Genomic DNA, 27,081 nt, shown 5'->3' on the forward strand with positions numbered 1-27,081 from the left:
TTCTGTCATGGTGGAAACGAGTTACCTAGCTAGTTGGGATAAACCCGCCCTCGCCCATAACTTCCAACCCTTTATCAATGTTTTACCCCAAACTATGAGTATGACATCACAGTAGGACGTGGTTATGATTTGTCCTCCATCTTTACAATCTCAGGAGTAGTAACGTCCACAGGCAGAGCATCAATGACGCTTCTTCAGTTACTGTTTTTGTTGCTATCAAAAATACCAATAACTCAACATATTATGACAAATCTTAATAAATCAGAGCTCAACTCTCCTCAGTAAGTCTGTGAAAACTTGCATAACGACGTGTGTTTATTGAGAGCAGGTTGTAGTCGGATGTAGAATCCAGGTCAACGAGCAGAAATTCAGCAGTGATAAGGAAGACAATAGTGTGTGTGTGTGTGTGATGGTGATAAGATAAGAGCAGACAGACGAGTTATTGTCAAACTGAAATTATTTCCTTTTTCTCCCTGTAATGATGTCACATTTACACTCTAATTCTCCGAGATCAGAGAAGCGGTGCCACAAAGTCGGACGCTGCAAAGATCAACAGGAGCTGACACTCGTTGGCAGACGTTGAGTCTTCACAACAGTGACGTTTGACCTCTGAAGGTCTCTCTGGTTTCCCTGAACCAAGGTGTGAGCAGCACATCCATAAAGCGTGAGGGTGGAGCCGCTGTTAATCACAGTAATCCCAGCATATTGGATCACAAACAGGGTTCGCCCTTCTTTGATAACGCTCTTACTCATCGGCTTGTAATGTTTTAGTTGTTTTTTTTCTTGTCAACTCAAGGTCACCTGCTGGTCCTCTGATCCAAAGGGTCCTCTCCAGAAAAAGGACTTAATTTGCATAAAAGAAAGTTAGATTTTTCTTTTGTCACCCATGAAAGGAACCACTGACTTTATGGATTGTTGACAGCAAGGACATACCAAAGTAGACATTGGCTAATTCTCCTTCATATTGACGCCAATAAAACAGAGATTTTTACAAGTGGGCAACAGCACATTACCAAAACAATACGGCCATTTATCAACCACTTACTGTATCACATTTGGAATCTGCTGGTAAGAATCTGTTTGGAGGAGTTCCCTGGAGTCAGTGTTAAGATTGGATGTCTTGCGGACAGATCAATCCTGAGGAGAACAGAGGCTACGTCAACCATGAGCAGACGGACGTCACCTCAGATTGTGACGAACATTTTGCCAGAGCTGAAACATAGAGTCATCTGTCTATGATCTTAACTTGTTTCCTTAGATCCTGGACGACACAAACTCTCTACAATGATCTGTCCCCACCGGTATCTAAGGTTGGACAGTGGCAAATTAGGAAATATTAGGACCTGAAGTTAGCTGTTTGAAAGAGTGGGCCAAAGATTAGAACTTTCCCCTCACAGAAGAATGTAGGGGTTTCATTTGATAGCAGTCTCTCATTCAACCTTCAAACTACACAACAATTCTCCAATCTTGTGTTTTTCCATCCTAGAAAATATTTCCAAAATCAAGGACCTGTTTAAAATTTTAGAGACCTCTGAAAATATTTGATCTGGTCCTAATCTTTAAACCCTGGAGTCTGTTCAAACCTCTGGTAATCGATTTCACATAGGCTCCCTGTTGCTTTTTAGAATTGATTTTTACAATTTTATTTGTTACAAACCCATCTCAAATCTTTTGATACCCATACTCCTCTCCTGTCCTCAGCATAATCTGCTTTCCTCAGACAAAGGTCTATTGGTAATTCCAGAACTAAGGTTTTTATCTAAACCAGTGCCCAAAGGAAATAATTTGAAGTCTGAACTCAAAACTTACCTTTATAGTAAAGCGTATCACCCAACTAACGTACCCAACTACTGACTGTTACACACTGTTGTAGTTAAATATGACATTTTTGTCGTCACACCAGTTATAAAGCCACATCTTTAAGTTAATGACATGGACAAAATGAATTCTGTGATTGGTTTTTCAAGCATTAGGTGCGACATTAAAGACTGTGAGAAGCATTTTATGTGGTGTACCACATCATGGTACGTTGCCATGTTTGAAAAGTGGGTCGCCAATTATGAAATGTTCTGGAAAAATCAAGTCAATCGTTTTCCTTTTACCAATTCACCAAACTTAGACAAACAAGCACATGTTTGGCTTCATAATTTAATTTCATATTGTTGTGAGATAATATCAAACACAATTACTATGGCAGTTTTTAGTACATGATCAAGGAAGTTCCTCATCTCTGCATTTCAGAAGGAAGAAGAACAGGTTTCTATCGGACAAGTCAATGAACGGGCACTGAACTCTATCCTGCACTGCCACCTGCTGGTGTAGAACGTTATGGTTAAATAACACACAGGAACTATTCAGTGTGGATAGAAGACAAGAGAATGTTCCCATTCAATTTTGGTAAGAATCCACCCACCAGTGATGCCCCAAAAGTGAAATGTGGAAAAAAAAGTGAAATATCTTTGTCAAAACTCAACAGATTTGAATGAAATTTGGTATCTGTATACAGAATCAGACACTCTACCATCAGACTAAATTTCAGGATCTGGGTCATTACATTCCACGTCATTTTAGCAGACGCTTTTATCCAAAGCGACTTACAATGGAATTGACTACAATCAGCGAGGGGTGGAATCGAACTTGCGACCATGATGTTTTTCGCACATAGGGTACCAGTCTTAACCACTGAGCCACTACCCTCTATTGTGGATCCAGCGGATCAAAACATAAACATTCCAGGTGTAATTTGTTTTAATCAGATTTAGTTTGGTTTTAGTGGACAACAGTATTCTGTTTGTCTGGACTAAGTTTATTTTGATACAGGTTTACATTAGGATCCAGTTTAGAGGCTTGAGCATTAATTTTGCTTCAAGCGTGGTAAATGTGTGTGTGTCCATTTAGATGACTGCCTTATTCATGGCTTCATCACACACCCACACAAACATTTTTATATCTTAGTGAGCACACATCATTCCCTCGCCCCCTTACCCTAACCTTAACAATCACACTTACCTTAACCCAGTTCTAACCCTAAAACCAGACCAGAAAAAAGGCCCTTTAAAGTTGTGGAGCACACAAAGATATAAATACATGCACACACACACACACACACACACACACACAGACGACAGGTGTGTATGTGCGTGTTTCAGGTGTGTGAACCGTTTTCCTGTTCAAAGCTCAAAGTCCAGGTGAGAGACAGACACGATCCACTGACGCCACAAACCAGCAGAAGAAGAAGAAGAAGAAGAAGAAGAAAAAGAAAGTTTACGTCAACGTGAAATCTCCTCTCAGCTGAGGATTTAGTGTGGAGAAGAATTTTGGACCGGTTTGTAGGGACCTTGTCAGGATCTGGATCCTCCGTCCCTGATGGATTACACCTGAGGACTCTGAAGCTCAGTCACACTGATCCCCGCTGAACGAGCCAGCGGCGGCCATCTTGGAGACACACGGGTGAGTTCTGAGCAAATAATGTCTGCTGCTGTTTGTGAGGATCACGACTCTGTTTCACATTTAGATTTAAATAAAAAAAGAAACACTGAAGTAAACCTGGGTTTAAAATCCCCCCCAGCAAAAATAAAGGCCCAGTTGTCAATTTTTTTAATGACTACACCTTTTATGCTTCTTCTTTTCAAAATAAAGTCAAACATTGCTTAAACAAGGCTTACATCAACTTATATGTAGACATTGTTTTAACTTAATTATTTAGATTGCTACAAACCATTCCACCAACCATCACCCATTGGAGATTGTTTTATATTCAACTTTTATTAAACATTAGCATTTTGTTTTAACTTAAAACTCAGATTCTGTCAAATCAGCTCCAGGAACTCTTAGAATGTCCCTTTAATTTATAGAGTATGTGTACTTTTTGTTAAAGTTCAAGTTACTTTAAAATAACTTAAAAATCACTACTAATCCGATTCTATAGGGCATTTTTTAGCTAAATTAGTTTTTAATTTTAATAAAATGTAAGTAGAATTTTCGCTGTACCATTAAAATATTTTATGATTTCCTGTAGAATGAGCTTTTACAACACAGCTTTAAAATGTGTTAAATTAAATTACAACTAAGGTGCTGTAAACTATAATTATTGGTCATAAATACCTCAATGACCATCAAAACAAATCCAAAATCTTTATGTTTTATTCATTTGCTGAACAGCATTTTGCATTAATGTGTGCACGCTTGTGTTTAACATCTCATGATCGCATTTAAACCGTGTAGATGTGAATTAGCCTGAAGTATAATTTTAAAATTTACATTTTTTTTAAGATATGATTACGAAAATTGCTCATTTTATTCTTCAAAGTTTTAGAAAGTTATCTGACCTTGAACTCTGCGTCATTATCAGATTTGAAGATAATTCCCTATCATAAACCATTTTTCCTTCCTCTGTTTCACCTACATCCTCAACCCACACATCGCTTTTTTGTTTTTGGTGAACATGCATTTTGTTTTATGTCGTAGAGAGAACAATTTCTGTTGTTTTCTGTAAGTTACTCCTTCAGACAGACACTGCTGTTGGTTTGTTGTTGATTTTATATAAGTTTGTTGTTAATCATATGAATATAACCTTTGTCCATTTAGTTTTACATTTGTCAATTTTCTGGGTTAAACCGTTTTCAAAACTGTCTGATGTAATAATAATAACCATAATGTGCAATTTACAATAATAGAAAGGGGTTTAAATATTCTTTGTATATTGATTCAAACTTTTGTTTTTGTGTTAAATACTCAGTCTGTCGCTGTTGCAGCAGCAGCTCCAGTCCAGGTCACTTCTGATCCCCTCCCTGTTCCCCAGGCTCAGTGCCCCCTGCTGGGCAGCATGGAGCCTGGAGTCAGCCGGTTGCCTCTCCACGTGCTGGGAGAGAACGAGGCTCTGCAGCAGTTCTTCAGCGGTGAGCTTTCATGTGTAGACCATATTCAGGTATTCTGGTATCACTAGTATGAACTAGTATAGATGTTCATATCGAGTCTGAACAGGGGACTGGAGACTTGTTTTGTTCATGAGGTTTTGGATGGTCTTCTTCCTGGGTTCAGGTCTTGGAGGTAGTTTCAACGGTCTCTGAGAAGTTTCTGTCATTGCAGACAGGTTAGAGTGGTCCTAATGGTCCTTCTTGAGGTTGCTGCACAAGTCCTGATCAAGGATTTCTAACATGATACCCTAGACCCAGACCCTGATGACGTTCTCTGCAGGTTCTTAATGTATGTGAAGGAATTATAGAAGAACACATTAACACAGATAATGTTTAATCCTTAAATTTATAGATGATGGACATTAATAAGTAAACATGAGACAAGAGGGTCTTCTGGACACATGACAGTCAGACCATACGCTTTACAATATGCATCCTTGAGGGTCTGTCCTGGATATGGTGGGTTAAGGAAGTATAGATGTCTCTTGTTTGACTAAATGTCCAAACTGTCCAAACTTGTTGCATCCAATTTATAGATCATGAGACAGTATGGTATATCTGGACCCAACTTGTTTTTAAGTACACGTTGCACCATGGAAACAAGAGAAAGGCGGGTGTCGGAACATGTGATGCCTACAATGATAATGCTAGATAATCTATATAAGGTTAGTTTTGTTCTTCTTGGGCTGAATTGTTTGGAGATTCGGCAAGAACACATTCTCCCAAGCTGCTGCAGAGCTTGGTGTGATGCCTGATTTGTAACCAAATAAAATCCCTTTGTTGGGTACGAGTCCTGTGTCAGAGGGGTTACTTTCTACACCATCAACTCATCACCTATCGTTCATAAGAAGAGGGAAGCCTGACTAAAACAACATGAGTCTTGTGGGTAGTGTAAAAGTAATGTTTGTGTTCAAAATGTGTGTGTGTGTGTGTGCATGTGCAGGTCAGGATGTGAGTGGTGTGCTGGAAAGCTCGGTCGCCGTGGATACGAGTATCCTGGAGCAGTACCTCAGCAATGACATGGACCCAAGCAGCTTGTAAGAGACTCCTCTGTCCATATTTTCCTTCTTGTTTTCTCACTGTTAAACCCAGACATTGTGTCATTAAAAAGTGTGGTTACCATCAGGTAGTGACAATAAGTTTGTCCTCATGTCACCTGATGCAAATATGTATCCACTTGCATCCATCATTTCCCCAACATCTTCGGTCGTTTGCTGAAGGTCACCTGGACTTGTTCTCTGAAGAAGCCTCTTGGCTAAGAGGTGAAACATCTTCAAACTTAACTCAAGACCTGGATGAGTGAGAACCTTCACAGACAAATTCCCCTAACACACATCTCATGTTCCATCCAGTATCAGCTAGAATTGGTTTCTGCTCCCCTGTTAAGCAGCCAATGGATGGAAGTTCATTCCCGGTCAAACCTACTGTTACATATACCACAGATAAAAACAGCATTGATCCAGTCGGTTATCAGCCGACGGAAGGATTAACAGAAAGCTGTCTGCAAAACAAATTCAGATGCAACTAAAACAATATACAACACGTAAAAAAAGACACTTTCAGTACAGTTTTGGAATCCAATTATTTACGATTGTTTACTGTTTGGTTTTTTTTGTCCCAGCATGCTCCCTGACTCTCCACCTGACTCATGCTCGGAGGCCTGTTCTCCTGCACAGATACCAGGTATGGCCCTCATCTTCGATCACTGATGTTACTGCGACAAATGTTTCCATGACAGAATTCTTTCTTATATATTTTGGTTGGTTTGTGACCTTTATCTGAAAATTGAGATGTCTTGAGCAGTAAAACATGGAGTAGTGTTAGAATGTTAAATTCAAGAATCAGAATTATTTGGACTTGATTAATGTGACAAAGTCTGTCCTACCATCTTCAGTACTACACTACTTTTTGGATTATAAAACTGTCCTCTGGTAACCTGTATGACAGATTTGCACCGCGAGTCGCCCTACTGGACGAACCGGCAAACCACCCAGGAGGTGTTCCGACCTCCCACCCAGTCGTCCTGTCACTTCAAGCCCTGTGACTCCGCCCTCGCCCACCCTGACCTCCTGACCTACAATCAGCTTCGCAGTTTAGGCCTCACAAACACTTACGTCAAGTCTGGCACACCATCCATCCCGCCTGCCGCACATGAGCGGCTACATCAGAGTGCACAGCACTCACCGGAACATTTACACTACCTGAGTCCGGAAGGCTGCTCGCAGGTTTACACCCCACCCACACCTCCTTCTCCTCCCCCACCTCCCTCCAACAACTATGTTGCACACTGTGCTGGTCCTAGCATGGTCCCACCTTTAAATACACCCACTTCCACCTGTTTATTGGGCTCCACCCCCTCACTGCACAACAGGTAAGTAGATCTGATCATTTTTGTGACGTTTAATCTTTATTTCTAATAATCAAAGTCACTTAACAACTGGTACATACAACAATGTGTCATCTGCATATACAGTAATTGTAAATAAATGCTTTATTTGAAAACAATGTTCCAGAAAAGAGTAAAAATGTGTACACACAATCGCAAGCATTAGCACTAACAATACAGAACACAGTGTGGATTTCCCATGTCTTGATTTCCTGTGTCTCATTTCACATCAGTTCCTTGCCAAGTAAAAGAAGAAGGAGATCTGAGTGTGAGGAATCATCATCTTCAGGAATTGATGCTTCCTGCAGTATTGTCGATGAAACGTGTGGTGGCACGGTAGGAAATGGCCTCGGTAGCGGCAGTTTAAATTTGGGAACCTTCCAACTTCTGACCTGGGAACAATACAGGCTGGACCCTTGGAGCTCGTTGTACGACCATAGCTATCAGACACTGTGAGTTATGAAATAAAAATACCATGGCGATGAATGTGTCGTACAGACCAACTGACTCCAAAGTCGCAGCAAGAACGGTTGTTGTCCTTCATTTCCAGGTCTCCTCCTGCCTACCACGTCGACACAGATAAAGGCTTTAACTACTCTGCGCCTGACGAAGCCTTCATTTGCCAGAAGAAGAATCACTTTCAGGTCACCATTCACATCGGCGTGGCTGCAGAGCCGCAGTACGTCAAAACACCCAGGGGAACACAGGAGGTCGACCACTTCCAAATTAAAGTGTTTGGGATCAAGGTGCGAGTATTGCTAATTCCAGAAATGGAAGTTGGTTCAGAGTTTGGTCATTTTATTTAACTTAATCTTCTTTACTTACAGCTGGAAGCTCCAAGCCACCATGTGACCATTGAGCAATCGCAGCCTGACCGGAGTAAGAAGCCCTTCCACCCTGTCAGGTATGTAACAGGTGTGGGGTCACTACATGCACCAGGAACCAGTTACCATTAATCAGTCGTTCAACAGCATTTATGTACTTATGCACACAAACATTTCTGAACATCCAGGGTTAGCCTTCCTGGTGGAAAGATCACAAAGGTTACACTCGGGCGGCTGCACTTCAGCGAAACGACGGCCAACAACATGAGGAAAAAAGGCAAACCCAACCCTGACCAGAGGTGAGTGAGGCTTCTCTGTGTGAATGTGAATGTATATTTACAACTGCAGCTATTGAGGCAATGCTAACGGTATCTGTGCGTGTCCAGGTATTTTCAGATGGTGGTTGGTCTTTACGCTGCAGTAGGAGAGGACACTCATCTCCTCACAGCTCTGGTTTCAGAGAGAATCATCGTCAGGGTAATGCAACCATCTTTGCACCAATCACTTACTCTTGCACAAATCTCAGACTCATTTCTGAGTCTGAGATTTGTGGTCCTCCTCTAGGCTTCTAACCCTGGTCAGTTTGAGATGGACGGGGACGCCTTGTGGCAGCGTGGGGCAACGCAGGACTCATTGGTTTGTCAGGGTCGGGTGGGCATCAACACCGACTCCCCAGATGAGGCGCTTGTTGTCTGCGGTAACGCCAAAGTGATGGGCACCATCATGCAGCCATCTGACTGCCGTGTCAAAGAAAACATACAGGAGGTGAGATGAAGATTTGCCGAGACTAAATATCCATAGGAATCTGTAGACGTCATCTTCTTTATGTTTCTGGTAGAACTTCCAAAGCAAACCCCCATGAAAGAGTGAGGAATTGAGGAATCTTTTGTTTGTTTTTTTATTTTATTTTGTGCATTTGATGGTGAAGCAGTGGCTAGCATTCATTGTATCATAGCATGAAGGTCATTGATTTGGATCACAGTTTGACCAAGGGGTTCTGTGTAGAGTTTGCAAGTTCTCCTCGTGTGCATATGGGTTCTCTCCAGGTTCCTCCCACAGTCCTAGACAACACAGAAATTGGGGTTATGGGTAATTTGACCCTCCAAATTGGTGTGATGTGAAAGAGTGAAAGATTGTTTGTCTCTGTATGTTTCCCTGCAATGGACTGGCAATCTGCCCATGGTGTTACCCATTACCCCCATCTATGCATCTGGAGCGCTGTGATTACCCTATAAAATAGTCATTGGGTAAATGGGCCATTTGTTTTTGACACTGCAAAGCACACATTTGTGAATACACAAACCACTGTGTACTGAGTCTCCTGACATTGGCGCCCTCTGGTGACCAAACCAAACATGATTTCATACATTATATTCATACTTGTGCTCGTTGTTCAGGTGGACTCTGAGCAGCAGCTGAAGAGAATCACTCAGATGAGAATCGTTGAATTTGATTATAAACCAGAGTTTGCCTCCACCATGGGGATGGCCCACACCCACCAGACAGGTATCAACGCTCAAACTGCACTGAAGTTTTACCCCAGTCGAGTGCGATGTTGTGTAAGCTGTGATTATTAATTGTAATATGCAGGTATAATAGCTCAGGAGGTGAAGGAGCTGCTGCCGTCGGCGGTGAAGGAAGTTGGAAACGTAACTTGCTCTGATGGAGAGACGATTAATAATTTTCTCATGGTGGACAAGGTATTCATACCTTCCTTTCTTCTTTCCTTCCTTAATATTTACTGATCAATAGCCCAAATCTGGTCAAGTGGAAGAGGAACCCTTTTTTACCTGGTTAATTAAAGGAAAATAATAATAAACCTTACATGGTTTGATTTGATGATGGTTAGAATGTTGCTAAATCTCTGTCCGAGTTGGAGATAAACATAATTAAGTGGATCTTTGCTTCCTCTTCCTTCTCTAGGAGCAGATCTTCATGGAGAACATCGGGGCTGTGCAGCAGCTGTCGAGGCTCACTGACAACCTCGAGGCTCGAATCAACGATCTGGAGGTCTGGAACACAAGACTAGCCAAACTAAAGAGCCTGACGGGCAGCCTGCGCTCCACTGGGTATCCGTCTTTATCCAATACAGATATCAGTGTGTACCTAAGTGTGACAGAAATCTCTTAAATGTGGGAAAACTGTACACAACACAGTACCACGGAAAAGTACTGCTGGTGTGTGTGTTACATAACAGCAACATCTGTGTGTTATCAGCACATTCATGCAAATCAGAGTTCAAGGACAGGTGAGGTTTTGAAGGTCACTGTAAGTAGCAAAACAAATGAGCTGTGTTTTACCTGCAGCTTGTTGAAAGGTATTGTGGCAAATGTAGACAACAACAGTGACCCAGTTTGAACAGGGTCATTTGTTTTTGTACAAAAATGGCTGAACTGTATTTGAAATATCATCCACTAATAAACCAGTGGTTAAACCTCATTCTTAAACTCACAATTTCAAAATAAAAGCTCTAATTTTGGTTTTCCCCCTACAGGAAACCCATGAAGCCGAGCAGCAGCACGACACCAACGCCAGGCGCGAGCACTGAGAGGAACGGCTGGAGGCAGAAATATTGTCACTGTGTGAAGCGTAAACTCTTCCTTGCCAGCGTCTTAAGCCTGCTCGCCACAATGGCGTTCTGGTGAGGCGTGGCGTCACTTCCTGTTTTCACAACTGAGAAATTTTACCCCAAATTTGAACTGTATTGTGTCTTTTCAGCATCATCTCCATCACTGCTCTGTATCTGGTGAATCTGACCGAGAAAGTCACCGACATCTCACCTGGCAACAGGTAAAGTTCGCCAACCAAACAAGAGTTGACAGTGAATGCTGCGCAAATTCACTTACCACAATTTTTGGTAAATCTTTTGTCTTCTTACCAAAAATACATATTTCACATATTTGCTGAACATATCACTGTATCCACGATATATCGTAAGACAATCCAGCCTCTTTTCATGTGTCGTTCCACTCTGGTGGAATGACCTACTGAGCACTACCAAAACAGGGTCTTTTAAAACCCTGTCTATCTTCAAGAAGCTCTTAAAACCAAGTCTTCCAAGAGCATCTTCTGTCTTACCCCCTGCCCTGCACTATCTCTTTGTGTGCTTGGATCCACCTCTGCACTCTCACCCTCAGTCCTCTGTTCCTATCTAATGGAGATCTTTCCAAGACCAGTTGTATGCAGCTTTTTCCCCTTTTGTAAGTCACTTTGGATGAAAGCGTCTGCTAAATGCTTAAATATCGTGTCATTATTCCGGGATCCTCTTGTTCTGATTGTTCTTTCTGTCTCTCAGTAACGGCACCGTGGCTCCCCTGCAGACCACGACCTCAGCCAGCACAGGTAAACACCACCCTGACCGTCTTACATCAGCGGTTCCATGTCTACAGATAGCATGACATCATCTTTCCTTTCTTCAATATCAGCACTGAGCATGTAAAGTGGCAACTGATTAATGAATTGAGTTCAGTGACCGTTCATTCACACACACATGCACACACCTTTCTCCAGCGTTCCTTGAACCCTCCCTTAATTCCCTATCGTGGTCTAATGTGACCTGCTCTTATATGAACACAAAAACCATTAATCATCACCACGTAAGCTGATTTAATTTGTCTGGATGCTTAGTGTGGAGGTTAACTCATGAAGTCTTGAAGAGATACTGTCAGAGTTTAATGTCAGTCAAGTCAATTTGTTGCCTCTTTCAGTTCCGTCAGCCACACCTCTGGGTCCCTGGCCTCCAGACGTGGACTTCTGTGACCTGTTGTACTGTGACCAGGTGTACTGCTGCCCTTCAACACCAGGGGGCAGTGTCGACTTCAACGTCTCCACCACTGAATTAGATCAAGGAGCGAAGACAAATCCGACAGGTGACATATGCAGTAAATACATGATATGTCTCACATGTATTGAGTGTTTATGGTAATAATATACAATTTAATGTGTTCTTTTCTGTAGAAACAAAACAAGAAAAACTTGTCGTTCATCAGCTGAAAAGTGCCAGAGACTGTGAGTGTCCTTACACTAATTTACCATTGAGGCCAATTGGTATAACTGACTATTACAGTTTATTCTCAGTGGTTAATTGACACATTTACATAAAGAATATATATGCAGGAAAAAAATGTGCCTTCTTTTAGCTCACTTTACATGGGTTTTTGGTTATCTTCAATATTTGTTGTAGTTATTTTGACTTTTTTTAATCAAATGTAATCTCAAAAACTGTGTTTTATCTACCTCTCGTAATCTCATGGCTCTTGGTAATGGTAATTCTACTTTTACATCTATTTGCATCTGTTTGTTCAACGCGCCAGTTTCAAGGCCCATTATATAAATAATCTATACCACATTTGCATGTACCAACCAGAGGAAAGTCATTTTGTGCTTGTAAATAACAAATATCTGAATCCAAATTCAACAAGTTTCACACATTGATTCACTTTCTTTGTCCATCAGGGACAAACACCACCATCCACTCTTTCATTATCAAAGAGAACCAGCAGGTGATTGACAGCAAATACTGTCTGAGAGACGAATGTGGGTAAGTACAAGGAGTTTGACGTGTGTCTGAAGAGAGTAAATCAATTTTCACTGACTCTCCGAGGATAAACGACCTCACTGTGTTTCCCTTCAGTCCAGGTCGATTTATCTTCAGAGTTCCCATCAGCCAGTTTGTCCCGGTCAACATGAGAGTCACTCTGCTCATGAAGTGAGTGAAAATCTAACTCATTTCATACCTCACACTGAAGTCACAGAGTTTAAAATGGCTGCCATGTCAAGATAAATCAGGATTAACTAGCGGCTAGAAGCTAAAAACATAAAAACTTAAATATTAAGTCATGTGTCGTGATATATCTACACAAACCTATCAGAAAAGTGAATATGACTTCAAAAACATAAAAATGTTGGATAAAAACTAAATGTAAAAAACATAATGTAGTAAGTAGTAGTAATACACAAGATAATATAAATTATTCATATCACATAGCAGTGGCAGCTAAATAGCAAACTAGCTAACATAAAGCCCTTGGAAACTAGGGTTTGCCACGTGAGGCCGCTAGCTCCCAAGCTAGCCAACAGTGTGATAACATCTGAAATGAAGACGACAGATTGAAAATATTGCGTAAATATGAATATTTGTACATGTCGTGTGTGTATTTATAGCTCCACGGAGCTGCTGGTGGTGCATCTGTGTGGGTTTGATGAGTCAGCGGCGTGTTCTGCGCTGCTGGACATGAACACAGTCACAGGGAGCACGTATCCTTCAAACACACAGGTGAATATGAATGATTTGTCATCAATTGACTGCTATGATTCCTAGCATGTTAGCATGAGTCACAGATGCAGTCACAGACGTGAGTAAGAAAAACCTCTTAACAAAACAAGGTTTTTGTTTTTTATTTTAAATCTAGAATGTCTTAAGAAGGTGTTGACTGCTTTATCTCAGTGTTAGACAGACTTTTCTTCAAGAAAAGTGAAGTTTATAAACCACTCACTCTCCCACACCAAAGTCCATAGAGAAAATGAGTCTCACACTCAGTTTGTGTCACTGAGTTAAACCTGAACTAAATATTTTAAACACCGAATTGACAAAATGATGGCGATGGAGACCGCAGTGAATCAGCATCTCCTGTGAGAGTGAGTGGTTGAACAAACTGTTGGAAAATGATGTCTAGACGAGAGAGATAGATAAAGACGTTGTAGACTTAAACTGAGGTAGATTTCAATTGAATAACAACAGTGAAAGGTTGTTAAATATAATAATAATAATAATATACGGTATAAATAAATTGTGTTGTGTTCGTAGTGCAGTACTCTCTCTCTCCACTGTGTGGGTCACTGGTGTGACTGGTGTCCATGTCCTGGTTACTGTGAGTGTGGCTGTGATTATTAGCATGTTGTCGCTGCCACACGTCCATTATTCATCGGCGGTGCCTCTTCCTGCATTATTAACTGTTATGGTAACTGAGTCAGTTGAGTGGAACCTCAAAAAACACACAACACTGATGTCAGTACCCACTTCACTAAAGTCCATCAGCCACTGAAGAACCAACAAAATGACAGAAATTGGTATAATTGTTTGATTTATTGCTTTTTTTCAATAAACTTCAGTGAAGATTTGAGGGCGGGACAGAGTGAAATAAGGGATTCAAAATCTGCCATAAAAGTATGAAAATGTGTTTAGTGAAGTTGTGTCTTTGTCTCTGCAGGGGGAACACGAATGGCGTCTCCATGTGGCTCGACTTTATCACAGCTCGTATTATTTCCGCTCCACCGTTGCTGTAAGAACCAGAAAATTCGATGTTTTCTTTTTCCTTCAATATGTTTCACTGTGGTTTTTCCAAATTTAGAATAAATGTTGTAGATTTAGCCGGTGATAATGTGGTGGTTTATATGTGGGGCATTCATTGTTGTGGCGTACGAGATTTGTTTGTAAATCCGTCGTACACATAGTGCTGTTTCATTTTGTTAAAATACCGACTGGTATCGCTAACAAGCGCTAGCCTGAGAAATATTTGCGTTTTTTTTAACGACTTCTCAACTGACGTCACTTCCATTTCTGACTTCTGAGAACACAGCCTCATGTACGATATATTGTTTTTCTCCAGGGACAAGCCGACTGCAGTACTGACCATCACTTTGCGGGGGCGCTCTTCACCGACTACATTTTCCACTTCTACAGACGCTGCTCGGACTCATAAAGACACTTTTAATGAGAAATAATTTTACACTTTTAATATAATAAATATTTTACCCTCACGCAGATGACAATCAGATATTTTTTATTGTAATAATGTAAATGTGGAAGTTGAGTGTGTAACTGTTATCGAAGTTAAGTTTAGTGTTTCCCTTTATGTTCTTCAACATGCTGGGGTTTTTTTTGTATTTCAGATTCAGACCATGGGAATTAAAAGTTTAGGTCAAAGTTTATCATAATTCACTCTCAAACACAACAATTAATCGCCAAAATCACTAAATTCATAATTACTACAAGAAATCCACAAGTTATGCATAAGAAGAATTGATTTTATCCCCATTAAAGGATTTAAAATAATGTCATCATTTGGACTGAATGTTTGAATTGTGTTGTTTTAGTTGTCATTTTTTTATAGTGCTGTATTTCATGTATAATAGCCTTTTATTCTTTTATTCTATTCTTTGATTTCTCAGGGGAAACAATTGCAATCTACATCTAAAATCTGAATTTTGTTTTCCTAATGTTTGTGATTACACTTTTTAAACTTTACAATTAAAGTTTTAGTCGAACACTCACATAAAACTTTCCTCGTCTGATTGAATTTGGAGAATCAAATTTACTTTATATATGTAAGAATATTTAAAAAATTAACATAAAATATGAAAGGGAAACCTCAGTTGCTTTGGCTGAAGGAGAATTGTCGTTACCTGATAAAAAAAACTAACATTAGTTCGTATGGAACTGTTAAAACAAGTCTGTTTTGCTGTTTTATGTGAAGTAAAAACTCTTAAAATAAATGTCTGTGTCAAACAACATATTTTTAAACCTTAGCCTCAAAGTTGTGGAAAATTTCAGGATATACTCGTGTAGCTTTTTTATTTCTTCTTTTGCTGTTTTACGTTATTGGCAAGCTAGCTTAGTGACATTCACAAGGAGCTAGCCACAGCTACGTGTTGCATTTGTTTTTTGCATCCGTTGATTTCTAACGTTATTTGTAGTTGTTGTTGTTGACGTGGTCACACAGTTGTGTGTGTATAACGCTAAAATAAATCATTACATAATTCAATTTTAATAAATACGTTAGCTTCTGGTGGCTAACAGTAACATTAGCGTACTTGTTGCAGCTAAAACAATGCTGACTAAAGTGATCCTGTTTGCATTTTTATTGTTGTTATCATTATTATTATTATTATCATAAACATAATATATAAACCTCTGAGGATTAGCGGTGTATTTGTTTGTTTGTTTGTGTGTTTGTGCTCGGACACAAACACACCGATGACTCAATCAGCAGCAGAAACACCAAACTAATGAGGTGTCTGAGAGATCAGCTGCAGAGAGGAAGCTAAAGTTGCAGGACGGAGACAAAGAGTGAGTGAATGAGTGAGTGAGTGAGTGGACAGAGCAGGAAGACAGAGATGGACGCTGAACAGAATGTGAGTATATCTGCACATTTACACCATTTATTTTGTTAATGCAGTCATTATGTCACCGTGAGACGATAAAAAATGACCTGAATGTTATTAAGTAAAGGTGCAGTGAGTCACAATTGGAACTATAATGATGTTTTCATTGATTTATTATCATGTGAAAATGACAGACTATTGTGTTTGCATGTTACTCTGAAGAAGCTACCATGTTTGTACAGTAGCCCAGAACGGACAAATTCAATACTGGCTCTCTCTCTCCATTTATTTATTTACATATATATTTTTTTATGCTACTGTGAATTCACATCATTTCTTCACAACTTCCCCTGTAGATGCCACAATGGACAAAAATTGATTTTTAAACAGTTAAGAAGTTTGATTTGTTGTTGAATTTTTGCAACATATCTTCATACCCAGTAACGTTTTAAAAAGGTTTGTCGACCATTCACTTTTTACAATTGTTTGTTCGTAAATGAGTTAAATCCTGGTTAAACAGCTGACTGAAGCGACTTCTCTCTGCGCTGCTGGTTTAATGTCCTCTGAATGTGATCACCTTTAACCTGAGGGGTCACATGTCAGAAAAATACAGGCAATAGATAGAGTGTCACACGCTGTAATGACTGACAGTGAATAATACATGATTTATAACAGAGGACGAGGATGATGATGATGAATGGATTGAAGAAAACACACATGATAAGTGTGACATAAACAGTGTGTGTGTGTGTGTGTGGTGTCGTCTGTCAGCCTGATGACTGACAGACAAATGTCAAGTCTCCTGTCACCGTGGAAACAGTCGTCATTGCTCAGCTTTCGTCTGAGTACATGTAATTAACTGATACACTATCCTCCCTGTGTGTGTGTGTGTGTGTGTGTGAGACAGGACGGGCTTGGAGCTCGACATCTCTCTCAGATTAAGGAGGAGTCAGAGAGCAGAGAACACAGGTAACACAAAGACACCTTCATGTGAGAGTGAGAAATCATATTCTAGATAAAATCTCTGTCTAGTTTAAGTCTCGTCTTAAGTTCACGTCTTTATCTCACTGTGAGACAGACTTTTCCAACAGGAAAGTGAAGTTTGTAAAACACTCACTCTCCCACACCAAACCCCATAGAGAAAATCAGTGATTTTAACATCACAGCACACAGGAGTTGTTGATCCACTGCTGCCTCCATCACTAAGCTCTAATGTCTCATTTTAGTGACTTCGGCTTTTAAAAACCTTTGCCTGTATTTAAATCAGTGACACAAAGTGACCACACGAGGCAGCAGTAGACCAGTAGCTCCTGTGTCCCCGTGAGCTAAAATGACTGATTTTCTCTATGGGGTTTGGTGTGAGAGAGTGAGTGTTTTACAAACTTAAGTTCCTGTAGACCTAAGATGATGTAGATTTCAATGAGTGGATGAAAACCTGTTCTTCTTTGTGTGCCCAGCTCAGAGTGAGCCTCTGTGTCTTATGCTAAGGTCATAAGGTCATATTGATAAATAGCGAATGCAATGTGTCACCATTTTTCTCTGTGCACAAAACAACGAGTGGAAACGTTGTTGCAGTTGACAGAGGAAGTGGAAACTCAGTCTGCACAGGTCAATCTGATAAGAGTGTGTGTGTGTGTGTGTGTGTGTGGCACAGGGATACATTAGACATCAGACTCGAGTGTAAACAAATCTGAATGGAAATATGAACTCATCCCCCTCTCTCTCTCTCTCTCTCTCTCTCTCAGCACTTGTTTCCTGCCCCCGATCGCCCGCCGTCGTCACACAGGTGGACGCGGACCAGTCGTGGACGAGGTGGAGGGACAGGAAGTGGAGGGACAACAGGAAGTGTCCGGCGCAGCGCCCCTGAGCGATCAGCAGAGGGAAGTAGAGGACAACCGGAGTCTGCTGGAGGAGGTGACGCACCTGTGGAAAAGATTCACTTTGTGTATGACATCATTTCCTGTCTTCATAGTGATGTCATATATGTATGTGTGTGTGTGTGTGTTGCAGCTTGGTCGCATTGAGGCGGAGCTTCGGGAGACGCTGCGTCTGGACATGGAGCGACAGCAAGAGGCGGAATTCCTCCATCAGCAGGAAAACATGACGCTGTGGCAAAACCTGTGCTACCTGAGTCTGAGCCAGCGAGTGGCCAAGTACACACACACACACACTGTTAGCTAGCGAGCTAGCATTTTCATTCGCTCCTAACTCTAACTTTAGCACCTCCTCCAGACAACTCAGATCTCCTTAAGTTCTCATTTAAAAAAGGACAGGAGATAAGAAGTAAGAAAGAATATGACCAGTGGAGTTTACCATGTCCAGAAGATGGCAGTAACGAGACATTGTGGATTCAAGCTGCGGTTAAACCCCATAGACAAAGAAGAACAAGAACAAGAATTTGGGGTTCTTGGGAACTATTGGAGAGTAAGCAAATGTAATCATAAAAACAGGTGAACCTTTGGGCCCTCGAGAGTCATTTGGGGCCATTGCGAATCATGTCAGTCCACTCAGATGGATCAAAACCAGATTTTTAGTGTGGTGCCCCTGATACCCCTGGAAAACAACTCAGATGACATCAAGATATAGTCTGAGTTTGGAGCCCCTGGTGGTCATCTGGTGTCTTTGGGAACTATGGCAGACCATTCAGATTTACTCAAAGATATTTTATGTTCAGGGCCACTGGAGACTGCCTGGGTCTCACTGTGGGCCTTTAGGAATTAGACAGTCTTCTCAGGTGGACCACAACACTTTGGGGTTTCCAGTAGTTTGGGGTCTCCAGTACCCCTGGCAGGCAATTAGTAAGAGCTGAAAGAAAAATTAGAGTTTTAGTCCCTAGGGGCCACCTCAGGGCTACCTGCGAACCTTCAAATGCATCTACCTGTTGGACGTATCTTCTCTCACCAACAATATTAAGAATCTGGAAGCTTAAAGTGTGCTTTAAAGCCACTGGTGGCTGAAATATCACCCTGCACCCTGGAACGCCCTGGAATGTTGTTCTATCCCAGCTTTTTCCCCCCAAGAATTTTGGATACCACATATGCGATGTTGACAATTGACACTTATAACTAAGAACTTATAAATTCTGACTTCCAAAATCATGTGGAATGCTATGCGTGACAGGCCAAATTCAGAAATGCAACCAAAACTGTGAGACACAATTCCTGTCGGTATTTTCCAGTGAAATAAATAAATAAAGATAACTTGTGTGTGTGTTTCAGACCGTGGGTCAGCAGCTACTTCAGGACATTCCCCATGCACATCTACTGTCTGCCCGTGCAGGCTGCCGGTCACCAGCGCAGGAGGCGAGGCCTGAAGAAGAAGAAATGATGTTTTGGATTGTTCCTTTTGTTGTTGTTATTTTTTTAAACTGAAAAATAAATTTTGTTTGCTCCATCATTCTCCATTCTCTGTCAGATTTTGTTTTCTACTTTAAAGATTGGCCTCAGATGTTTCTCTTTGGGTTTTTTTGTAGCAAAGATCCGATCAAAGGACGTGTACAAACCAGCAGACACTTTATAATTGTATTAAATTGCATTCGTGTTACAGTCTTCGTTTTCTTTTGTTGTCAATATCCACAGTGCTGTGTTTTCCATGATTTCCCCCGAACGCATCACTTCGTCTGTACGTAACTACGTCACTCTCCGGTCCAACCCTCCCTTCTGTGCGTGTACGGCTCCTGCCCTAAACCCTCAGTCATCATGGTGAGTGTAAACTTTGATTTTTCCTCGCCTTTTCAGCATCATACACGGGTTTAATTTAAAATCCGTGAGTGTTGACGAACCCACACACGCAGTGACTCCGCTAAACAGCACGTTTATCAGTCCGTGTTGTTTGTAGCGTCTCCTGTTAGCCCCGAGCTAACGGTGCTACCGGCGAGGAGGCACATGGGCGTTATGTGAGTGCGCTAGCGGCTAAGCTAAGTGCGGCTACTATCACCAAGCCGTTTCAAACCTCATCATTTTAAACTGTGCTGATGTCGACACGTTTGATGTAAACGTCACATAAACTCATTAGTTTTAAATGTGCGTTGACGCACTTTTAACATGGCTCCTGCTCTTTATGCGTAGCTAGCTTTCTTAGCATGCTGTGTTAGCTAGTCATCAGGGCTTTGTGGCTGTCAGACACGGAACACATCAGTTTTAGCTGAGATATAAAGACATAAAATACGCGATGTAAGTAATCGAATTTTTATCTTTATTAAATATAGTGTTTATGTTGACTTTATCGTAGCTTTTTTTATTCCCTTTTTTAATGTATAATTCATTGTGGGAAGCTTCTAGCGGTTTCCAGGATGACAGGGGCGGGGCTAGACTGATGCTACCTTCCATGTTTCTAGGAAAAATGACTTCTGGTTCGGCCATAATATCCTCTTTTCAATTTGTAATTCGAACATTGATTTATTGTTGTTGCTTGAATATTGAGATATATTAATGCTGTTACTGTTAACATCGTCCTCTTAATATGTACTGTTAACATCCTCTTTTCAATTGTCTTTAAACAAAATCGACAAAAAGTCGATGTAAAAGTCACTTCCTTTAAAGAAAATAAAAGCCCTACATTGCCGTTTACTGCGCTCCTGTAAAGTTTTATGAGTAAAAGATTTGAAAAAAATAAAAAACAAACTGGTCAAATCTAATCCCACACTGTAATAGAATGTGAATTGAACAAAAACAGCAGTATCATACTGATATGAAGTTTATTCTTAATTTAAGTGGAAAAAACAAATGAGTGAAACCGCCCTTTTTTACTTTTTTTACAATTTAAAATTGTATCATTGATTTATTGGTGTTGCTTGAATATACAAATATGTTAAAGCTGTTACTGATACTGTAGCTTATCATTTAATATCCTGTGTGCTGTTCTTAAAGACTTTGGAAATATTTCAAATTTAAATTACTGTTTTAGCTGTAGTTCTCTGTGTGTTTACGTCTTCACTATCCTGTTTTCATTCTGCATACATCTGCTGTCCACTCTAATTTGGTGTTCCCCAATCCTGAAAATTAAGATTTTTAATCTTAATTTGCCCTTTGAGATTTGAGAAACACTAACCCTAACCCATTTTTGTGGACCAAACCACTTATTGATTAATCGAGAAAGCAATGGACAGAAGAATTGAATATGAAAATAGTCGCAGCAGCACTCATCTTATTGTTGTGGCTGATCAGTTGATAAATTCTCACCTACATTTAAATTTTAAATTCATGGTAAGATTAAAGTGTGAATGAGTGAATTCCTGTAATTTATTGATTGATCGGTGTTGCTGTCTCTCTGCAGGCGTCCCTATCGATGGCCCCGGTTAGCATCTTCAGACATGGAGCTGATGAAGAGAAAGCAGAGACTGCACGACTGGTGAGTGTTTCTGTCATTTGTTTGATGCTGTTTTCTGTATTTTTCTTGTTATTTTTGTCATTTTTATTATTTCCAATCTCCTGAAACCTTTTTGTTTCTTTGTTTCCTCTTCAGTCGTCATTCATTGGCGCCATCGCCATCGGAGACCTGGTAAAGAGCACCCTGGGTCCAAAGGGGATGGTGAGTGATTTAAAATCCAACATGTGACCTATTGAACTAATTACTGAACCCTGAGTGTAGATTGTTGTCAAAGATTTTAGTCTGAAGAGAAGGAAACGTGTTGAAAGCTTGAACCCGAAGTCTTTTGGTAGAAGTTGAAGATTGTGTTTTTACAAGTATCTGTCTGTTTGAGTTATTTAATTTAGACTTTGATATTTATATCAGCTCTACAAAGGCTGCCATTTTGGACCACCATGTTTTTAAAATAGCTCAGTGTTTCCCAACACCTCTTTTGTTGAGGTCTTTTTAATGATGACATAAATCTCAATATTATACCTTTTTGTTTGGTAAATTAGTTTTAACTTAACTTAATATATGTTATTTAATACTTATGTACTTAAATCTGAACTAAAAGGTCGGGAAAATTCTGCAAATTGTTTGGGGACCCAAAGATAATCTCCTATGTCTCATCTGTGGGTCTCGATCCAGTCTTTGGGAACCCAAAGACTGTGTTTTGAGTTTTGATGCAAAAACACGAAGTGTGACTTGATTTTGTTGCAGATACTGTTTTCCTTTGGCTAAATTAAGCGTGTCATGTGATCTTTCTCTCCAGGATAAGATCTTGCTGAGTGGAGGGAAGAACAGCTCAGTGACCGTCACCAACGACGGAGCAACGATCCTGAAAGCCATCGGAATCGACAACCCTGCTGCCAAAGTTCTGGTTGGTGAGTGAAGATGCTGAATGTGTGTGTTCAGTTATGCTGGTCGAGTAGTTTGTTGTCAGTAAACGATGAAAAAAGTGCCAGATTATGTCTTCAAAGGTCCTATTTTTCTTCGCTAACTCTGTCAGAATCAGTAATTATGGAATCATCTTTGACCTGCAGACATGTCAAAGGTTCAGGACGACGAAGTCGGCGACGGGACGACATCCGTCACCGTGCTGGCGGCCGAGCTACTGAGGGTAACGACCCCTTCACTCTGATGTTTTATATGAAGGTGAATAAAAATGTAGTCACTCTTTAAATGCCACTGTCACTGTTGTAGGAGGCGGAGCTTCTCATCGCCAAGAAGATCCACCCACAGACGATCATCTCTGGCTGGAGGCAGGCGACGCAGGCGGCCAGAGACGCTCTGAGGGAAGCTGCAGTCGATAACAGGTGAGAGGATGTTACTGATGATTGTTTGTGTAATATGAACAACAGCGGCCATCAGTGTTTAAAAATGGTACTGCAGTTTCAATTTAAAACAACTCTGGAAACTTTACGGCTGCAACTTACAATTATTTTGATCAATTCATCTGTTGATTATTATCTCAGTTAATCGATTTGTTTTTTGATTCATAAAATGTTGAGAATTGTTGATTATTGTTCCCTAAACCTAGAAATGATGTTCTCAAACATCAAATTTTTGACCACAAACCAAAATGATTCAGTTTGAACGATTTCTTTGTTTTATGGAGCAAAGAAACCAAACATATTCACATTTAAGAAGCTGAAAAATCAAAGAATAGAAAATATTCACATTTATGGAGCCGACAAATTCATAAATATGGGTTCTCCCTTGTCGTCTCTGTAGCAACGACGACGCTCGTTTCCAGGAAGACCTGCTGAACATCGCCCGCACCACGCTGTCCTCCAAACTGCTGACTCACCACAAAGACCACTTCTCCCACCTGGCCGTCAAAGCTGTCATGAGGCTGAAGGGTTCCGGGAACCTGGAGGCCATCCACGTCATCAAGAAGCTGGGCGGCAGCCTCACCGACTCGTACCTGGACGAAGGTGAGTCGTTAATCGCAGCGTTGCTTGCTCTCTTGATTCGCTGCTGTGTTTATTAACGCGTCATGATCTCTTGCTATAGGTTTCCTGCTGGACAAGAAGATCGGCGTGAACCAACCCAAGAGGCTGGAGAATGTGAACATCCTGATCGCCAACACCGGAATGGACACTGACAAGATCAAGGTAGGAATAAAACTGTTTTTAAAGTTTTAAAGACACTTCACATGCATCACAAGAAAGTAAAAATTCTGGTTTTTGTTGACCAAACACGTTACGTTAAAGTTGTAATTTTGAGGTTTGGGGAACTTTTATTTGACGTTTTATGGACCAAACAAGTAAATGACATATGAGGATATGGATACATGTGGAATCCATTTGAACCGTTAGAAGTGAATTCATGCTAAAATAGTGAATGATTCACAGAAGGTTCTCTCGATAATTTGACCTCACTCGCGATCCCTGTTGTGTCAGATTTTCGGCTCCAGGGTTCGCGTCGACTCGATGGCGAAGGTCGCGGAGATTGAACTTGCGGAGAAAGAGAAGATGAAGGAGAAGGTCGACCGGATCCTCAAGCACGGGATCAACTGCTTCATCAACAGGTAGAAAGAAAAGTGATTCCGATGATGTCGTGTGTTTGATTCGCATGTTTGCGTGTCGTAACTAAAACGCGCGTTATTTTCTCTCCTCAGACAGTTGATCTATAATTACCCAGAGCAGCTCTTCGCTCAGGCCGGCGTCATGGCCATCGAGCACGCTGACTTTGCCGGCGTGGAGCGCCTCGCGCTGGTCACTGGTGCGTCAGAGTCTGAAACCTCACAGGCTAACATGTGACACACCCGTTCACGCAATAACACGTATGCGTTTGTTTTCTTCAGGCGGAGAGATCACCTCCACCTTCGACCACCCCGAGCTGGTGAAGCTCGGACACTGCAAACTGATCGAGGAGGTGATGATCGGAGAGGACCTGCTCATCCACTTCTCTGGAGTCGACATGGGTAAGTTGCGATATCTGTTTGAATTTTGTGGTGGAAAGTTCAAATTTGAACCTTAAAATCCAGAGTGTCTGATGTAATTATTGTGTGGTCCAGCAGATGGCGATGCTTGGTCTTATGCTGTGTTCCGTTTACATCTAAAGTCGGATTTAAGGGTGACGCACCTCCTAGTTGACTGTATTCCAGTTGAGAAGTCGTGCTAACCATTTTCACTGGTAGAAACTGAACCGAACTCATTCATTGAAAAACAAATGAGTCGTCAGTGCAATTAATCCGTTAATCAGCTATCTTAGAATCCGATGTCAAGTATCTGAGTTCTATATTTCTATATTAAGTATTTGTTACTTATAATATTTTGTAAATGCATCTGCTGACTCACCTGTTAGCTTAGCCGTTAACTTCCATCAGGTGCATCCCAGGCGAAAATATCTGAACATCTGCTACAAAATGACGTGTCGCGTTATCGTTTGAACTTTATTTTTTACCCTTTAGGTGAGGCGTGCACCATTGTCCTGCGTGGAGCGACTCAGCAGATCGTGGACGAAGCGGAGCGCTCGCTACACGACGCCCTGTGCGTGTTGGCTCAGACTGTGAAGGAGCCTCGCACTGTCTACGGAGGAGGTACGGCGTCACACGTTTAACCATCCGTGCCGTTTGTTTTTCTTCTTATTTAACTGAAATAAACTGCTGTCACTGGGCCCGGGGAAATAATCGCCCCTCACACACCTGTTCATTCTGACTCCGCCCTCCTTGCCAGGCTGCTCTGAGATGCTGATGGCGAAGGTGGTGACCGATCTGGCCAACAAGACACCAGGGAAGGAGGCGGTCGCCATGGAGTCGTTCGCCAAAGCTCTGAGGATGGTACGAACGCGACCCCGAAACAAAACCAACGGGCGGGTTTCAAAGACGCATTGTTAAAGTAAAAACATTTTTTTAATTCTCTCCAGCTGCCGACCATCATTGCCGACAACGCCGGCTACGACAGCGCCGACCTGGTGGCCCAGTTGAGAGCTGCACACCAGGAGAACAAGACCACGTCTGGACTGAGTGAGTCGCTGCAAAACACAATATAATTTGATGCAAACTTTTGTTTGAACCAGTGACGGGGCTGCAAATCTCTGACAATAAATTGCGACATAAGAAGTGTTTGACTGCCGTTGTTTAGCCTGTTTACTGTGAGGTACTGTGTACAAATTCAACCATTAGCGGATGGCACTGCAGTTTCATTAGCGATAGCCGATGTGTTAGCATTACTAAAGCAGTCAAACATGCTACCTTTGCACCTACTTGTTGGTGAGTTTTTGCTAAATGCAGCAGCGTTTTTCGCGTGGGCAGAATATGTTGTCATAAAAGACTGAGAAAATGTTGGCGATTTGTGAATAAAAAAGGTCAGAAAGTCATGTTTGGGCCGTTTGTTCCTTTTTGGGAGAACAATATTTGTGTCTTTTGAAATAACTCTAAAATGACTATGTACTAATATTGATATTGGAAGATAAGTTTGTGATATCGATATCTGACACAGTTGAAGCAAACAACATAAAATATCAACTACAATTTGTCGAGGCTTGTTTCAGCACTGTAACGTGGGTGCGTTTGTTTTCCTCGCAGACATGTCTGAGGGCACTGTGGGCGACATGGCCGAGATGGGCATCACCGAGTCGTTCCAGGTGAAGCGCCAGGTGCTGCTAAGTGCGTCCGAGGCCGCCGAGATGATCCTGAGGGTCGACGACATCATCAAAGCTGCGCCCAGGTCAGTACGACGGTAGAGCAAGTTGTCTTTCGACTCAAAGGTTGTGGGTTTGATTCCCTGCTCCCCTAGTCTACGTGCCCATGTGTCCTTGGGCAAAGACACTTAACCCCACGTTGCTCCTGACGGCTGTGCTTCCTGTGTTGTTTTTTGTAGGAAGAGAGTTCCGGACCATCACCCCTGCTAGAGGATGAAGAAGAAGAAGAGGGGGAGGAGCTTCAGTTTTGTTATTTATCACCTCTGTAGTTCAAATTAAACAAACGCTCCGCTGGTTTATTTTTGTGTTTTCTCCGTTGTCAAAACTCACTGTGGAAGCACTGATGCTACATCAAGCTCCCGGTGCCGCGAACGTTTGAGGCTTCTGCTCAAGCTAGCGGGACAAATTGCTAACGGCGATAATGTGTAGGTCAGTACGGTTTGTGATGCTAACGTTAGCAGGTGTCGTGTTAGCACAGGAAGTTGGGACTGTTTTTGTTTACTGAAATAAATGAACCAATTGTCATCAGTAGGTTTTCACTCGTCTTTCATCACTTTTTAAAAGACTCAATTTAAAGGTATAGTTTCGTTTTAGTAGTTAAAAATCATCAGTGTCTACGATGTCATAAGAACATGTTCATGTCTTTATCCCACTGTTCGACTTTTCCCACAGGCAATGGAAGTTTGTAAACCACTCACTCTCCCACACCAAAGCCCCTCGAGAAAATCAGTGATTTTAGCTTGCGGGGACACAGGAGCTGCTGGTCTACTGCTGCCTCGTGTGGTCACTTTGTGTCACTGAGGTAAATCTGAACAAAGGATTTCAAATGCCGAATTCTCAAATGAACACATGT

The 27,081-nt window shown here is 41.3% G+C and overlaps 2 protein-coding genes across 3 annotated transcripts; both read left to right on the forward strand.

Moving 5' to 3' along the window:
* The first annotated feature begins 3,159 nt into the window (after positions 1-3,159).
* On the forward strand, positions 3,160-15,587 carry LOC122761385 (myelin regulatory factor-like protein). Of its 2 annotated transcripts, none has more exons than XM_044016629.1 (24): positions 3,160-3,450; positions 4,739-4,898; positions 5,860-5,953; positions 6,538-6,599; positions 6,864-7,287; positions 7,536-7,754; positions 7,853-8,048; positions 8,130-8,206; positions 8,315-8,425; positions 8,513-8,603; positions 8,691-8,891; positions 9,524-9,632; positions 9,717-9,826; positions 10,050-10,195; positions 10,621-10,767; positions 10,845-10,916; positions 11,422-11,468; positions 11,834-11,995; positions 12,084-12,134; positions 12,582-12,666; positions 12,760-12,834; positions 13,290-13,401; positions 14,336-14,407; positions 14,735-15,587. In XM_044016629.1, exons 2-24 carry the CDS (start codon positions 4,826-4,828, stop codon positions 14,825-14,827), a joined length of 2,829 nt encoding a protein of 942 aa, XP_043872564.1. In that variant the 5' UTR covers positions 3,160-3,450; positions 4,739-4,825; the 3' UTR covers positions 14,828-15,587. The 2 variants fall into 2 exon arrangements, with proteins under 2 accessions (XP_043872564.1, XP_043872566.1); XM_044016631.1 differs by having other exon boundaries at positions 4,802-4,898.
* Positions 15,588-19,859: 4,272 nt separating this feature from the next.
* LOC122761389 (T-complex protein 1 subunit beta) lies at positions 19,860-26,756 on the forward strand. Its single transcript, XM_044016635.1, has 16 exons — positions 19,860-19,930; positions 21,504-21,578; positions 21,693-21,758; positions 22,351-22,462; positions 22,622-22,698; positions 22,782-22,894; positions 23,313-23,515; positions 23,595-23,695; positions 23,984-24,111; positions 24,202-24,305; positions 24,388-24,507; positions 24,997-25,125; positions 25,262-25,365; positions 25,452-25,551; positions 26,113-26,254; positions 26,408-26,756. The coding sequence occupies exons 1-16, from the start codon at positions 19,928-19,930 to the stop codon at positions 26,436-26,438; spliced, it is 1,608 nt and encodes a 535-aa protein (XP_043872570.1). The 5' UTR covers positions 19,860-19,927; the 3' UTR covers positions 26,439-26,756.
* Positions 26,757-27,081: the final 325 nt, after the last annotated feature.

The sequence above is a fragment of the Solea senegalensis genome, unplaced genomic scaffold (genome assembly GCF_019176455.1).
Source record: "Solea senegalensis isolate Sse05_10M unplaced genomic scaffold, IFAPA_SoseM_1 scf7180000014705, whole genome shotgun sequence".
NCBI lineage: Eukaryota > Metazoa > Chordata > Actinopteri > Pleuronectiformes > Soleidae > Solea > Solea senegalensis.